This window comes from Panthera tigris, chromosome C1, assembly GCF_018350195.1.
Source record: "Panthera tigris isolate Pti1 chromosome C1, P.tigris_Pti1_mat1.1, whole genome shotgun sequence".
In the NCBI taxonomy this organism is placed as follows: Eukaryota; Metazoa; Chordata; class Mammalia; order Carnivora; family Felidae; genus Panthera; species Panthera tigris.
Window position 1 is genome coordinate 149,453,276 of NC_056667.1, and position 16,413 is coordinate 149,469,688.

At 34.3% G+C, this 16,413-nt stretch overlaps 1 protein-coding gene across 3 annotated transcripts in view; it reads left to right on the forward strand.

The window, feature by feature from the left end:
- The window catches only part of PSMD14 (proteasome 26S subunit, non-ATPase 14), a 98,176-nt gene that overhangs the window by 39,600 nt on the left and 42,163 nt on the right, over nucleotides 1–16,413 (forward strand). For all 3 annotated transcript variants that reach the window (XM_042994569.1, XM_042994567.1, XM_042994568.1), the window contains 2 exons: nucleotides 14,549–14,620; nucleotides 14,843–14,962. In XM_042994569.1, the coding sequence (XP_042850503.1) occupies nucleotides 14,843–14,962 (120 nt within the window). In that variant the 5' untranslated portion in view covers nucleotides 14,549–14,620. The remainder of the gene's footprint in view (nucleotides 1–14,548; nucleotides 14,621–14,842; nucleotides 14,963–16,413) is intronic.

Below are 16,413 nucleotides of genomic sequence, written 5' to 3' on the forward strand. Positions count from 1 at the left end.
TAACCAAGTTTTTAATAAGCATATTTTTAGTTGTAGTTACTCAAGAGTCCAGCTATATTACAACAGTTGATGAAATTATGTCTGTAGTGTCATGGTAATTTTTTATTGATCACAAGGTACATAATTTTAGGTATTATAAGTTTTCTGATGTTTAGTTCTTACTCTTACTCTTTTTATTAAAGGAAGTATTTTCAGGGTGGCTCAGAGATGAAAGACATAAATATGTTAATTTAATTGTAATATTTAAAATGTTATTTATATAGTTGAATTTTATTTAAAATGCCTGTAATGCTGAAGAATATATAAGAATATTAGTATTTATGAATACAGCATTTCAAAAGCAATGCATCATTATTTTGATATTTTCATTCTTATTTTTCTTTCCTTCTTTTTGTATTTTTTTTTTTTTCTTAAGAATTAATGTGCCATCTGGAAACCTCTGAGATCATGCCATAAAAGGAATTTAGGCTTTTTGGCAACCAGTCATTAGGATATGCTGTGACTGTGCACCTTATCAGAATAATAAAACATAATTAGAAAGGTGTTTAACTCATATATATTTCAAAATATTTTTAAATTGAGGATTCGTGTATGGACATTATGGGAGTGAAAAAATTAATATTACCCTATCCTAACGGTAAGGTGATTAAGTCATCACCATAGGACAGTTGGATCCTTAAATGGAAATGTAAATCAAAACCTTATATGATTAAGTGGTTCCAAGCTATTTCTAAACACTATGTCCTATATCTTCTTTACAGTGTTAAAATAAGCAAATATAACTAGTTTATATGTTTTTTAGAAGGGAGAGTTGCTATTTTACATTGCAATTAACTTGCTCTATTCTTCTCTTCTGAATAATATGGTCATTGGAACTGTTAGCCAAAGGACCTTTTTGGGGGGAACACTTTTTTTTTAACTCTAAAAAGTAACAAGTTTTTTAAATTAATTGAGAGAAAACAGCTGAAATCATGCATTGAAGGGGTTAAGTCGACATGAAAGAATTCATTTCCACTTTAATGACCTAGCCTTGCTGGGTTAGGACGATGGGGAACATGCTTCTGACTTGTACTCCTATTGCCAATTAACACCTCCTATAACAGGTTGCCTCAGCTAGTCATTGAAGCTCAGGCAGTAGAAATAGTTTACATGCAGCTTGTTTTTCACACTAGTTGTTTAATACTCACAAAATTAAAGTATTAAAAGGTTGTTTCTTACCTTGCTAGATAGGAGATAAACAATACCATCGTGGTTATTTGTAGGTGTTTGAATTTGCCTCTTGTGGTCAGTTGGTTTTTTTAAGGATGTTTTAATTGCAGAAACTGAAGGTCGTTCATCAAATTTTTAAATATTTGACAGAATTTGTTAAATTTCAGTTATATTGGATACTATAAATTTAAAAATATTTTCTGTCAACTATTCAGTATATGTTTAGGTTTTATTTTGTTTTTCAAATGTAGTCACCTGTATTTGTTAATAAAATTTGTTTTCTCTTTCTTGAAAAATACGTATTTTAACACACTTTTAAAAATAATTCTGTGATGCAGGACCAAATATACACCTTTAAACAACCATTGTAAAAATAAAGCCTGTGTGATATTTTAACCCTAGAACAACTTTTTAACAAATTTTGAAATGTTTTATGTCGTTTCCCAAAATAACTTTATATTTTTAGATAGTTTTAGAACGTTGCAGTTCAGTGATACTATTTATTTTACCTTTCTTTTAAGTGACACTTTGGTTCATGTTTAATCAGCAGGTATTTTAATAACATAATAAAATTGGCTAAATAATTGATACCAGTTCACACTAAGAGAAAGGTGGAGTAATATAACTAATAGTGTTAACAAATTTGTTAAAAGGCCTGAGTAGGTAACACTTTGAGGCGTTAGTTTTATCCTGTTATAATGGCAAATGCCTTTTTTTTTAACACTTAGTCAACAAGGGCTGCCCAAGTAAAAGTCACAGCTTTTTATGCTGGATCAGATTTTAACCTTCTAAATGGGGGTGGGGTGTGGGGAACCATGTCTCATTTAAATGAACCACATTTAAAATTTGTGGATCTAGAAGTTAATTTTTGTTTTACTGAATGTGGCAGATGAAAACTTACTGTACAGAGGTTAGTTTAATGCCTTTGTGGAGTCCATCATAGGTATTATAACACTGGTTGGGTAGATTTTCATGGTATGTATAAAGGCGCTGTTTGTGCGTATGGCTCACCTATTTTCTCTGATTTTATACTCTTAGATTAAAGGTATAGATTTTCTCCCCTTTTAAAATAAACTTAGTTTTGAAGAGTCAGACTTATGTAAGTGATTTTAAAGTTGCCTGTAGGAATTGAATATTGAGGAGTTGTGTAGCAAATTTAACTATTGCATTTCAATTTCTTGTTTATCCTAGGGGTATATTTTCGTTATGTGTCTTATACAGCAATATATAACTGAATCATATTTCACTTTTTAAATTGTAACATTAATTTAAATTTTTAACAATAGACTATAATAGCTGCAGAACATTTAGGTTTTTTTCTTTTTTTAAAGTAAACTCTACCCCCAATATGGGGCTTGAACTCAAGACCCTGAGATCAGGAGTCACATGCTGTACCACAGACTGAGCCAGCCAAGGGCCCCATAGATGTTTCTTATTTTACTTACCTGTTATCAATGATACATGTGTTTCTATTTTGTAGTGGCATTGTGTGACATACAGAACAGTTTTCTCTAGTTTTTTATTTTAGTTTTTCTTTTGCTTAATACCACGTTAGTAATGCCAGTGCCTTCAGTTATTCTGTTGCTTTTAAAGAACCTTGAAATTTAAGTTACATCATGTTCAATCTCCAAAAAAATGACCTTCTGTACTTGTTTATTGTGGTAGTAGAATCATTATAAGGTCAGCAGAGAACTTGAATAGTTCACACACTATATAAGCTGATTATTTTAGAGCTATGCTATTTGATTAAGCACCAGAAAGAAAACATTTTCTCTATTACTTATTTTTTATAGTAGTAATAGCCACGTTTAAAAATTCAAAAAATATTTGGGTTCAGCTTTTCATTTGCTTTAATCATTGTATAATTTTTCATTTTGGTTTACCCAGCATTTAGCTTAGTTTCTTAAATATAGTAAGTTCTCAAAAAGTGAAAGATGATTGAAGTAATTCCAATTCTGTGCATTTATTCAGATTTTTTTCATCCTACAAGTGGGACATGGATGATTTGTTGTGATCACCACATGTCCATTTTAGTTGAATGTAAACAGAGGCTAAAAATAGTTAACTTAAGCCTAACTTAAAACAATTTGTATCAGTTTCTACTTGTGAAATCCTTTGTTTCTCATTAAAGTCACAGGATTGCATATGTGAGATGTGAGGGCAGGGCTAGTTAAAGGGACTTGGAAACGTCAGTGGATAAGGGAAAAAACCATTATGTCTGTGTTTGCTGGATAGTGCCTCACAGTCCTAGGATTCTCATTACTACCTCGTTACCCTGATCACTCCTGCTCTATACATTTCCCCTTCTTGAAGTCTCTGACTCATACATTTTGTTTTTCTTAAGTTATTTGAAATACAGCTATACCTTGATATCTTTGCCTAGGGTATAGCCATCTAGCACCTGAAGTATTTTGAGATCTCATCATAGGGAACTTTTTAAAAAATTTTTGTTCAAGTTAATTAACATACTGTGTTATTAGTTTCAGGTGTACAATATAATGATTCAACAATTCTTTACATTTCTCAGTAGTCATCAAAATAAGCGTAGTCTTGGGGACAACTGGTGACTCAGTCAGTTAAGTGTCTGACTCCTGGTTTTGGCTCAGGTCATGATCTCACAGTTTGTGAGTGTGAGCCCTGCATCGGGCTCTGTGCTGACAGTGTGGAGCCTGCTTGGGATTCTGTCTCCCTTTCTTTCTGCCCCTCCCTTGCTCACTCTCCATCTCTCTCTCAAAATAAATAAAAATAAACTAAAAAAAAAAAAAAAGAAAGTAAGTGTATTCTTCATCCCCATTATCTATTTCACCCATCCCCCAATCTACCTCCCCTCTGGCAACCACCAGTTTGTTCTCTGTATTTAAGAGTCTTCTCTCTCTCTCTCTCTCTCTCTATCAAAATAAATAAGCTTTATGAAAAAAGGGGAGAGCCCTGGGTGGCTTAGTTGGTCAAGCATCCGACTTTTGATTTCAGCTCAGGTCATGATCTTATGGTTCATGGGATTGAGGCCCATGTTGGGCTTTGCACTGGCAGCACGGAGCCTGCTTGGGATTCTCTTTCTCTCAAAATAAATAAACTTTGCTAAAAAAAAAAGTTTAAAAAGTAAAAAGTCTGGGGCGCCTGGGTGGCTCAGTCGGTTGAGCGGCCGACTTCGGCTCGGGTCTTGATCTCGCGGTCCATGAGTTCGAGCCCCGCATCGGGCTCTGGGCTGATGGCTCAGAGCCTGGAGCCTGCTTCCGATTCTGTGTCTCCCTCTCTCTCTGCCCCTCCCCCGTTCATGCTCTGTCTCTCTCTGTCTCAAAAATAAATAAACGTTGAAAAAAATTAAAAAAAAAAAAGTAAAAAGTCTTTTTTGTCTGTTTTTCTTTGTCCAGTTGTTTTGTTTCCTAAATTCCACATGAGTGAAATTGTATGGTATTTGTCTTTCAGAGAAAGGGATATTCAACAATATTCTTTAATTATTGGTTATTTTTTTTCTAGATTTATTTGTTATTAAAAGAAGCGTCGTGAACATTCTGGTTCATGCAAACATCTCAGCTTATTTACTTAAATAATTTCTAGGAGTGCAAAAGTAGGGTCAAAAAGTTTGTGCAGTTGTAAAGCTCTTGATACACAGATTTTCTGATGGATTATACCAGTTTACATTCTCACCAACAGTGCTCAGAGTATTTCTTTTATAATACCATCTCCACAATCGGGCATTATAAAGCTCATGTGATAGAAAACAACAACATTTTAATGTGTTAATTGGTATTTCTTAATTAAAGAAGGTCAGCTAGTGAGGTTGAACATTTTCATATTTATTTCATCATGTATTTATGTAATTACTTGCTTTATATTCTTTGCCCATGTTTCCATTACAGTTTTAGTATTTTGTTTGTTAATTTATATATTGACTTTTTGTCATAAATGGGGCAACTATTTTTTCAGATTTTTTCTTTTTAGAAAAAATTTCAGATTATGTTGTCAGTTTTATATTTTATATGTGCAAATTAGAATGTGTTTCCTCACCCAGATCAGATATTCATGTATAAACACACACACACACACACACACACACACACACACACACACACAAATACCCATATATATATGTATATAAAACTCTTCACACTCCTCTTCTGCCAGCCTCTGGCAATCACCATTACACTTTCTGTCTTTTTGATTTTACTACTCTAAGTACCTCATCATATAAGTGGAATTATACTTTGTTTTTTTGTGATTGGCATATTTCCCTTTGCATGATGTTCACTTCATTCATATCTTAGTATATTGCACAATTTCCTGCCTTTTTAAGGCTGAATAATATTCTATTGTATGTATATACCACATTTTGCTTATCTTTTATTATTTTTAATGTTTATTTATTTATTTATTTTGAAAGAGAGAGAGTGTGAGCAGGGGAGGGGCAGCGAGAGGGGTTGGGGGGGAGAATCCCAAGCAGGATCCACACTCAGAGTGGAGCCCAACATGGGGCTTGATCCCACGACCGTGAGATCATGACCTGAGCCGAAATGCAAATCGGATGCTTAAGCAGCGGTGCCCCCATTTTGCTTATCTTTTAATCTCTTGATGGATATTTGGGTTGTTTCCACATTTTAGCTATTGTAAATAATGTTGCTGTGAACATTGGTATACAGATATTTCTTTGAGAACCTGCTTTCAATGTTTTTGGGTGTATATCCAGAAATGGAATTGCTAGATCTTATCGGATTCTATTTTTAATTATTTGAGGAACTGTCATAACTGTTTTCCATAGTGACTTTACTATTTTACATTCCTGTCAGCAGTGCACAAAGGTTCGAATTGTTGCTTCTGGGTTTTTTCTTTTCTTCTCTCCCTTTCTTTCTTTCTTTTGATAATAGCCATACTAATGGGTATAAGATGGTATCTCATTATAGTTTTGATTTGCATTTCCCTTATGATTAGTGATGTCGAGCATCCTTTCATGTGCTTATTGGCCATTCATATATCTTCTTTGGATGAATGTCTGTTCAAGTTGTTTGCCCACTTTTGAATCAGGGTTTTTTGTTGATGAGTTTTAGGAGTTCTCATATAATCTAGATATTGAACTGCAGTATTTTCTCCCATTCTGTAGGTTGTCTTTTTACACTATTGATAGTATCTTTTGATGCACAAATTTTTAAATTTTGCATGAAGTCCATTTATCTGTTTTTTCTTTTACCTGTGCCTTTGGTGTCATATCCAAGAAATCATTGCCAAATCAACATTGTGAAGCTTTTGTCCTTTGTTTTCTTCTCTCATTGTTAGATCTTTTTTTTTTTTTTTTAATTTTTTTTTTTTAACGTTTATTTATTTTTGGGACAGAGAGGGATAGAGCATGAAGTGGGGAGGGGCAGAGAGAGAGGGAGACACAGAATCGGAAGCAGGCTCCAGGCTCTGAGCCATCAGCCCAGAGCCTGACGTGGGGCTCGAACTCACGGACCGTGAGATCGTGACCTGAGCCGAAGTCAGACGCTTAACCGACTGAGCCACCCAGGTGCCCCTGTTAGATCTTATATTAGGTCCTTGATCCATTTTGAATTAAAATTTTTAAGGTGTTAGGTAAAGTTCCAGTTTCATTCATTTGAATGTGGATATTCAGTTTTCCTAGCACCATTTGTTGAAAACACTGTCCTTTCCCATTGAATTGTCTTAGCACCCTTGTTAAAAATTATTTGACCATATATGTAAGGGTTTATTTCTGGGCTCTCTCGGCTCTTCATTGGTCTGTATGTCTATTTTTTGTGCCAGTACCACACTTTTGATTACTGTAATAAGTTTTGCAATCACGAAGTTTGAGTCCTTCAGAAGGTTTTGTTCTTTTTCAAGATTGATTTGGCTAGTTACCATCCCTTGAGATTCCATATGAATTTTAGATTGGGTTTTCTATTTCTGCAATAGTCACCATTGGAATTTTGATAGAGATTACATTGAATCTGTAGATTGCTTTGGATAGTCTTGACATTTTAATATTAAGTCTTTAGATCATGGGCTGTGTTTCCCATTTCACATTATTTATTTATGTTCTTTAATTTCTTGCAACAGTGTTTTATAGGTTTCTTTGTAAACTCTTTGACGTCCTTGGTTGATTGCTAAGTATTTTATTCTTTTTGATGTTACTGTAAATGGAATTGCTTTTAGAATTTCTTGTTTTCGTTTTGTTTTGTTTTTTAAGTAGGCTCCACACCCAATGTGGGGCTTTAACTCAACCCCAAGATCAAGAATCCCACGCTCTATTGACTGAGCCAGCCAGGCGTCCTGCTTTTAGAATTTCTTTTTCAGATTGTTCATTGTTCATGATAAAAATGAATGCAACTGATTTTTGTGTGTTGACTGTAGCCTGCTATTTTGTGAATTCATTTATTAGTTCTAATAGTTTTTCATGTGTGTGTGTAATTGTTAGCATTTTCTACATGTAAGAGCATCTTATCTCCAAACAGGGACAATTTTACTTCTTCCTTTCTAGTTTAGATGCCTGTTATTTCTTGCCTGATTTCTTTGGCTAGAACTTCCAGTGCCATGTTGAATAAGTGGTGAAAATATGCATTCTTGTCTTGTTCCTGATTTTAAAGGAAACACTTTTTGTGTTTTGCCTTGGAGTACTATGTTCACTGTGGGCTTTCAGATACAGCTTTTATCATGTTGAGCTAGTTTCCTTCTATTCCTTGTTTGTTCAGTGTTTTTATTATGAAACGGTGTTGAATTTTGTTAGATGCTTTTTCTTCATCAATTGAAATGATTGTGTGGGCTTTTTTCCCCTTCATTCTGTTCATGTGGTGTATTACATTGGTCAGTTTTCATTTGTTGAACAATCCTAGCATTGCAGGAATAAATCCCACTTGGTCATGTGTAGAATAATCCTTTACATATACAGCTAAGTTTTGTTTGCTAGTATTTTGTAGAGGAGTTTTTACCAGTGTTTGTAAGAAATATTGGTCTGTAGGGTTTTGTTTTTGTTTTTTTATAGTTTATTTCGAGAGAGAGCACAAATGAGGGAGTAGGAAAGAGGCAGAGAGAGGCGGGGAGAGAGAGAATTCCAAGCAGACTCTGGGCTGTCAGTGCAGAGCCTGATGTGCAGCTCCATCCCATGAACCGTGAGATCACGATCTGAGCTAAAATAGAGAGCCTGATGCTCAATTGACTGACCCATCCAGAAGCCCCTGTAGTTTTCTTGTAGTGTCTTTGGCTTTGGTAGCAGGTAATGCTGACCTCACAGAATGAATTAGGAAGATCCCTTCACCAATATTTTTATCCAGATTTTATAATTTGATTTTTTTAATGTAAATAATCTATCTGGGTGGTGATGTAATGTGATATGGAGAAATAAATTTAGTTCTAAGTGTTTTCAGTAGTGGGATGCTCAGTCGGTTAATTGTCTGACTCTTGGTTTGGCTCAGGTTATGATCTCATGGATCATGGGTTCAAGCCCTGCATCAGGCTTTGTGATGCTGGTACAGAGCCTGCTTGGGATTCTCTCTCTCTCTCTCTCTCTCTCTCTCTCTCTCTGTCTCTCTCTCTCTCTCTGTCTCTCTCTCTCCCTCCCTGTCTTCCTCTCTCTCTCCCCCCCTGCCCCACCCCTGCTCGCTCTCAAAATAAACTTTAAAAAAAATGTTTTCAATATTAAATAATTAAAAAGTAAAATACAATATGTTCAATTCTGTGGCGATAATTTTGTAATCTAACTGGAGCAATATAATACCAGACACAGATAATGTAAATTTATTAACACCACTGAAAAAGTTACGACAATCAGCTTCAAAATCAGCTTTAGAGCCAAATATTTAATAGTGAACTCTTCCAAATTTTTGAGACATAGACAATTTAGGATATACAATTGATCCTTGAACAACATGGGTTTGAACTTAACACGGGTCCACTTACATACACAGAGTTTTTCCAATAAATACAGTACAGTAGTGTAAATACATTTTCTCAATAACCTTTTCTCTATTATAAGAGTAAAGTATATAGTCCATATAACATACAAGATATGGGTTAATTAATTGTTTATATTATCAATAAGGCTTCTGGTCAACAGTGGGATATTAAGTTTGGGGGGGGGAGTAAAAAAATTATATGTGGATTTTTGAGTGCATGGGAAATTGGTACCCTTAACCCCCTATGTTCAAGGGTCAACTGTATTAATATTACCAGAACACAGAAAGTGGGAAAGTGTAAAATTTCACAAGTGTTTTATAAATCTAACATAATGATATCAAAAGCTGACAAATTTAACAGAAAAAAGAAAATTCCCAGGTCACATGGGTGGCTTGGTTAAGCATCCAACTCTTGATTTCAGCTCAGGTCATAGTCTCACGGTTTGTGGTGTCGAGCCCCATCTCTGGCTCCATGCTGTCAGTAGAGCCTGGTTGGGATCTCCCTCTCCCTGCCCCTCCCCTGCTCACTCTTTCTCTCTCAAAATAAAGAAATAAACTTTAAAAAAATAGAAGGAAAATGCCCAACTAGTCTCTAGTCTCACTTATAAACAGGGAAACAAAAACTAAAAAAAAAAAAAAAAAAAAAAATGTAAATCACATCAACCGTTTATCCCAGGAGTAGAAAGGTGATTTAATACTGGGAAATCTATTACTGTAGTGCATTGCTGGACAAAGGCAAGCCGAGTAAAACATAGTGGCCATTATGGCTGTGTTTACAAAAAGAAATACAGATATGTCACTGACTAACAAATCTTTCCAGTCCTTTGTTTCGTTTTAATTTTTATTTATAAGTAGTATATCCATGAATTTCCAATTTAAACGTTATGAGAGGCTTTTGACAAGGGACTTTAATTCATTTATATTTTTTCATAGCCAGTATATTTGATCTTATATTTACTGTTTTTATTTTGTTCCCTTCTTGGTTCCCTACTGTTTTGTTTTATTTTATTGTCAGTGTTGTATCTGCTTTTCTTCCTCCAGTGATTTTATAAGGTGTACATTCAGTTTTAATGTTTATTGTGGTTATTTTAAGGTTGTTCAGAAGACTTTTTAATCCATATTTCTTTAGTAGTCAAAATCACTTAAACAGATTCCTTTTTCTTTTTCCCCTCATATATGTGAAATAGAGAATTTTGTACATTTCATTTCTTTCCACTGCCCTGTATAGTTACTTGGACAGTATCTGTGGTTTGGAACCTGTTTTTTGTTTTTGTTTTTGTTTTTACGTCTATATGTATTTTTAACTACTCTCAGTAATCTTAACAGATTTTTTTTAATGTAATTGCTTTTCCATTTTTAAGGTTTTAATTTTAATTTGTGGTGCCTCAAGTGGATGATTTATTCAAGAAATTCTTTGAAGAAGGATACATGGAATTATATTTTCCGAGTCTTTGTGTATTTAGTAACATATTTGTGGGTCTAAAGACATTTTTAAAATATAAAATTTCTGACTCACATTGTTTTTCTATTAAAACTTGGGAACTTCCTTTCATTGTTTTCTGCTACTTAATGTTGCAGAGAAATATCCAAAGTCAACCTGAGTTGCATTTTTTCATAAGGTTAGTTTTTCTACCTTCATGTTTTTAGATATTTTGCTTTTATCCTTGTAGTTAAGATTTACCTAAGACTTTTCAAGGTATAATAGTTTCTTCGCTGATTATTGCCTGACATTTAGTGATCTAAAAGTTGAAATTTTTTTTTTTCATTCAGGAAAATTTTTCAGCCTTACTGTTACTTATTGATCTTTTCTATTTCTTGTTTTATCCTCAGGAACAACCATATTTCTTAGCTTACAGCTCCTTTGTCCTCTCGTATCATTATATTTCTTGTAGTTTTCATCTCTTATTTTTTATTTTACATTTTGAGCTATCTTTTTTGTGTTCTGTATCAGTGAGTTAAACTTGTCATGTTTATTTTTACCCTTGTTTCCTCCAGTGCAATTTTAGTTCTTAATTATTTTTCACCTTTTCATCTTGGATGTCCTTGAACTTTCTATTTCAAAGTTAGGAAAGCTTCTTGTATTCTACTGATGCCAAATAATTTTCTAAAATTTTGTTTAGGAGTCCTATTTTTAGATGTCTTTCCTCTCTTTGAATAGCGAGGATGCTATTCCTTGGGAGTGTTTGCTAAAAGACAATGTAGGTATATTGTCCATAGCCCCACATTTTTCTTAACTTGGGTCATCTTTGATCTACCGTTGTACAGGTCCTTATACAAATCTCTTAGCTCAGTTTCCAGGGTCTTGAATTGGGTTGTCTTCTTTGCCTGATTGTACATTCTTCTGGACAGGTGAGCATGTGGGAAAATGATAGCCTCAGATATTCACAGCTGCCAGAGATCCTTAACAGCTGTCCCATAGACAGTATATTCCATGGGTTACTCTTTTTTTTTTTTTTTTTTAAGAATGCAGTTCAGGGGTGCCTGGCTTGCTCAGTGGGAAGAGCACATAACTCTTGATCTTGACTCTTGATCTGAGGATGGTGAGTTCAAGCTCTATGTTGGGTGTAGAGATTACTTTAAAAAAAAAAAAAAAAAAGGCAGTTCACCACTACAAACTCTTTTCTACTTCTTGCCAAGTTTTTTTTTTTTCCTAAGGAATTTAGTCACTGACTAGATCAAGAAACAGAATAGTAGCGGAGTGAGAAGAGTAACAGGAAATATAATCACTGACTACTGTCTCAAAAAATAGCTCCCATCCAGTAGAGAAAAAGCTGCATGGTTTTCTGTTAGTATGTTTCTGAACCAGAAGAAAATAGTGAAAGAGGAGGTAATGGTCTTTATATCTACTTGCTTATGGCTGTGCTCTTTCAGAGAGTAATTAGCAGGTATTTTTCATTTCTGTCGCATTGGCTTGCAGTACTTCAGTTTATTTATTCATTCATTTTTTCAGCCAGTACTTACTAAGTTCTTATGATGTGCTAGGCCCTCTGCTGTGTACTGGTTATATAAATGTTAAACAAATTAAAGTTTGTTTTTTAATTGATAGCAGGGGTAGTTTCTGGATTTTGTCAATAATATATTTTGGTGATGGTGTGATGTTTTATTTCCCTGTTCCTTTTTTTCTTAATCATCTCTGGCAAGTTAAGAAGGACTGTATTAAGAGGGGGGGGAAAAAAAAGTGGTGCCTGGGTGGCTCAGTCCGTTAAGTGCCTGACTCTTGATTTTTGGCTCAGGTCGTGATCTCACTATTTGTGGGATTTAGCCCCATACCCACCTCTGGGCTGACAGCTGACAGCGTGGAGCCTGCTTGGGATTCTCTCTCCCTCCTCTCTGCCTTTCCCCTGCTCACACCCTGTGTCTCCCACATCAGATAAATAAATGAATAAACAAACAAACAAACATTAAACAGAAAAACTGTAGCCTAGATACCAGTTTAAATTCTTTTCTCCGTATGAAATTTTAAGTTGCTCTGGATTCAGGAAATAATTTCTATGAATACAATTTCGATGAATACTTCCCTAAGACCTCTCATCATGGCTAACTTACTACTGTTCTCACTTTTTTTTCTTAAACTTTCTTTACTTTCTTAGATGAATAAATCATATCAACAAAATTATCATGTTTTATATGATGATCTCAACAAATGTTTTGGCATGACAGCACTTCAGCTTAAGAGTTTTCATTCTGAAAGAGACTCCTATCTATTTGAAAGGCTAGCAGTAAACCTGCATTAGGTGATAATAGATGAATTCGTCTTGGGTTTTAAGTTTATTTTCTGGCATTTATTATTAAAAATAAGATTTAAAAAAAATTTTTTTTAACGTTTATTTATTTTTGAGACAGAGAGAGACAGAGCATGAACGGGGGAGGGTCAGAGAGAGAGAGGGAGACACAGAATCCGAAACAGGCTCCAGGCTCTGAGCTGTTAGCACAGAGCCTGACGTGGGGCTTGAACTCATGAACTGCGAGGTCATGACCTGAGCCGAAGTCAGACACCTAACCGACTGAGCCACCCAGGTGCCCCAAAAATAAGATTTTTAATAATTTTATTATTAAAACAGTTAAGTGTCTGACTCTTGATTTCAGCTCAGATCATGATCTCATTGTTTGTGAGTTGAGCCCCGAGTGGCTCCTCACTGACTGGGCTCCTCACTGACTGCGTGGTACCTGTTTGGGATTCTCTCCCTCCCTCCTTCCCCCCCCCGCCCCTCCCCCGCTCGCATGCACACACATGCACATGAGGTCTCTCTTTCAAATAAATACTTTAAATAAAATTAGATGCATTTGATTTTTCTCACCCCTTTCTACATAAAGAAACAAATAATTTTTGTATGTGGTTTTTATACTTAGAGAAAATATACATAGAACTTTATGCTTCCGGCAAATATTATGAGCTTTTAAACAAAACCAAAAAATAAAAATTGAAAAATCACAGCATTTAGCAAATAGACAAGAAGCACAAAATACACATAGACCTACAAGTCTGAAATGTAACAAGTGAAGTAATTGTTTAATTTTAGTAAGTAAACCCATGAAAGCAAGATAGAATATTGATTTATAATTGGATAGCTAACATGTTTGTTTTATAATTTGTAATAGAGTTACTGTCAAGGAAAGGAAACTTTAAGCAACACAGAACCTGACAATTATAGGACACATCTCATTTTAATTTCTCCAAGTGCCAGTTTTAAAAAACAATAAAGCTTTCTGTGTGCAGAAATACATGTATAAGATTGTAGTCATCTTGAGGGTAATGACCCTATATAAATTACCTTATGTCTCTGAATGTTAGAGTCAAAAGAGGCTTGTTGCTTTTGATGAAGAAGACACAATCCTTAGGGAGAGCATAATGTGTCCCTTAACCTGTGGAAAGATTAATGGTAACATTTGTTTTAAAGATAGTAGTCCCGATTTAAAAGTATTTTCATATTAGCTACAGCAGTCTCAACCAGTTTGTTCACACCTGGTGCACTTGTGTTAAATTTGTTGTATTGGGGAGGGGAATAACTTCATCAGGTGGAGTGCATAGTATGTTGTTCACAGCTCTTTCACCTGGGGATTAGAAATCTTCTGTCCCCTATCCCCAACTACATCTACGTATCTGCAGAAATCCCATAGCCCTAAATGTACATGCTGTCCGTAGCTGAAAATCAGTCTCAGATTGTGGTAAGAAACATGGCTAATTGGTGCATGGTAGTCATTTTGTAGCAGAGGTAGATAAGCATTGCTGGAAGATTTAAGCTTTATGTCCATTGGACACTTGCCTGAGTACTAAGTTTGTTTTATTTTGCCAGCAGGTTTGATATTTGCAAAGTTGTTTTGATTATTTGTGTTGTACCCGACTAAAAGGATACTTGACATATTTTCCCAAAACTCTTAAAAACAATCAAGTTTATATAACATGTAACTAATTTTAAACTCATAAACTGTGTGTTTATAATAATTGATGTGCTTATTTCTAGGGGCCACCCACAGATGCTCCTGCCGTGGACACAGCAGAGCAAGTATATATTTCTTCCCTTGCACTGTTAAAAGTAAGTATTGAAAGTTACTTGCTTTAGAGAGCTTTATTGCTTTCACTCTCTGTCTTTTAGTTGGGAATATTTGTTAATGTTAATCCTCAAACGGAAGCTGTTGTTCTAGGTACATCTATAATAAGAGTGTTTTTATTTCTACTGAAGCAAAATTAGGTTATTAAAAAAATAAAAAGGACCAAAGATTTTAAAGCTTCGTATCTACCTATGTTCTCTTTACAGATGTTAAAGCATGGTCGTGCTGGAGTTCCAATGGAAGTTATGGGTCTTATGCTTGGAGAATTTGTTGATGATTACACCGTCAGAGTGATTGATGTGTTTGCTATGCCACAGTCAGGAACAGTGAGTACTTTTTATGGTTGCCTGCTGTAAGTAAATGTGTTTCTTTTCTCTTTCCTTTTCCTATGCAAAATCACTTTCATCATATTATATTTTCTCTTCCTGATAGGAAAAATCCATCATAAGATTAATGATAGAAATATCTAGATTGTATTGAATTAAATCATTCATCTTTTGAATGCATCATGAATTCCCTCTAGGTCCACAAACTGAAGGATGCTAGCATTAAATCCCTTTACTCATACTTTCAGCTTTAACTAGCATAGCATCCTAGATTTATGTTAATTGCTAAAATAGTAGGGTATTAATTGAACACTTCAGCAGATTTTAGAGACTGTCTTAGACTTAATTCAGATACATTATCTAGTCCTCATGTTTTGTTCCTATTGTTTTGAAATATGGTCCCTTTTTTTATAGATGGTGATAAATGAACTCTTAAGCTTTTCCTATTCAAAATGTTAAATTTAATGAAACCAAAAAACTATGGCAAACTTTAGTTCTTTTGCCCAGGTATGGTAATTTCTTTATAGAGGAAGCACATACTACATACAAACTTTGGAAGTCATCTACTTTATCTTTTAGAATAAATTATATTATTCTCTCTGGAAGCTTTTTATTTTGTTTTGGTATTTTATGTAATGCATTGGATTTCTGTGGCCAAAAAACAGTAACTCTTCTACCTTTCGTACAAAAAACTGTACACATATCCTTCTCATCTGTTTGCCTAGAAAAATATAACATGTATATTTTTCTGATGGATTTTTTCCCCTAATATTCAACATTTCTCTTATCGAGCTTTGTAAAATATCTGGATTAAAGAGATTGTTGTCATACAGCTGTTTGCTCTGTTTGAGACTCATAACTGTAAGTATTCTTCAACAAAGTAGATAATAGAGAAAACCAAGTTCTATTTTTAAATAGTGTAATATATACATTTTATAGACGGTTTAGAGTAGTTATTACAGATTGTAGTGTGTTTGTAAATGATGCAAAATATAGAAAAATACACAAATTCTTCTCCAAATAGACAAGTTTGTTGAGGTAAATTAATTTAGATCTGCTGATTTTGTCCACCTGGCTATCCCTTGTCTTTATTTTGTCCAGTTGGATATAGAGAGATATGCTGCATGTTAACTAAAAATTTAGATTTACGTCTTAGGCTGTTGTTACTTGTATTTATCTTTTCATGTCAGAATTTGAAAAGCATAACAAAATTAACTAGTATTTCTGTTATATGTGGTCTTTATCAATTATAATAAAGAGTTCTTAAGTTTTAATATCATTTCCTTCTAAATGTTTGTTTGACAGTTTGAAATAGAAGATTTTGATCTTTGTGTTCATTCTATGTAGTAGATTACAAAGGTTTTCTTCTGGCCCAAGAGTTAACAAACTTTCTGTAAAAACATGTTTCTGTCTCCTACTCTTATGATGTTTTTTTTTTAATTTTTAACCCC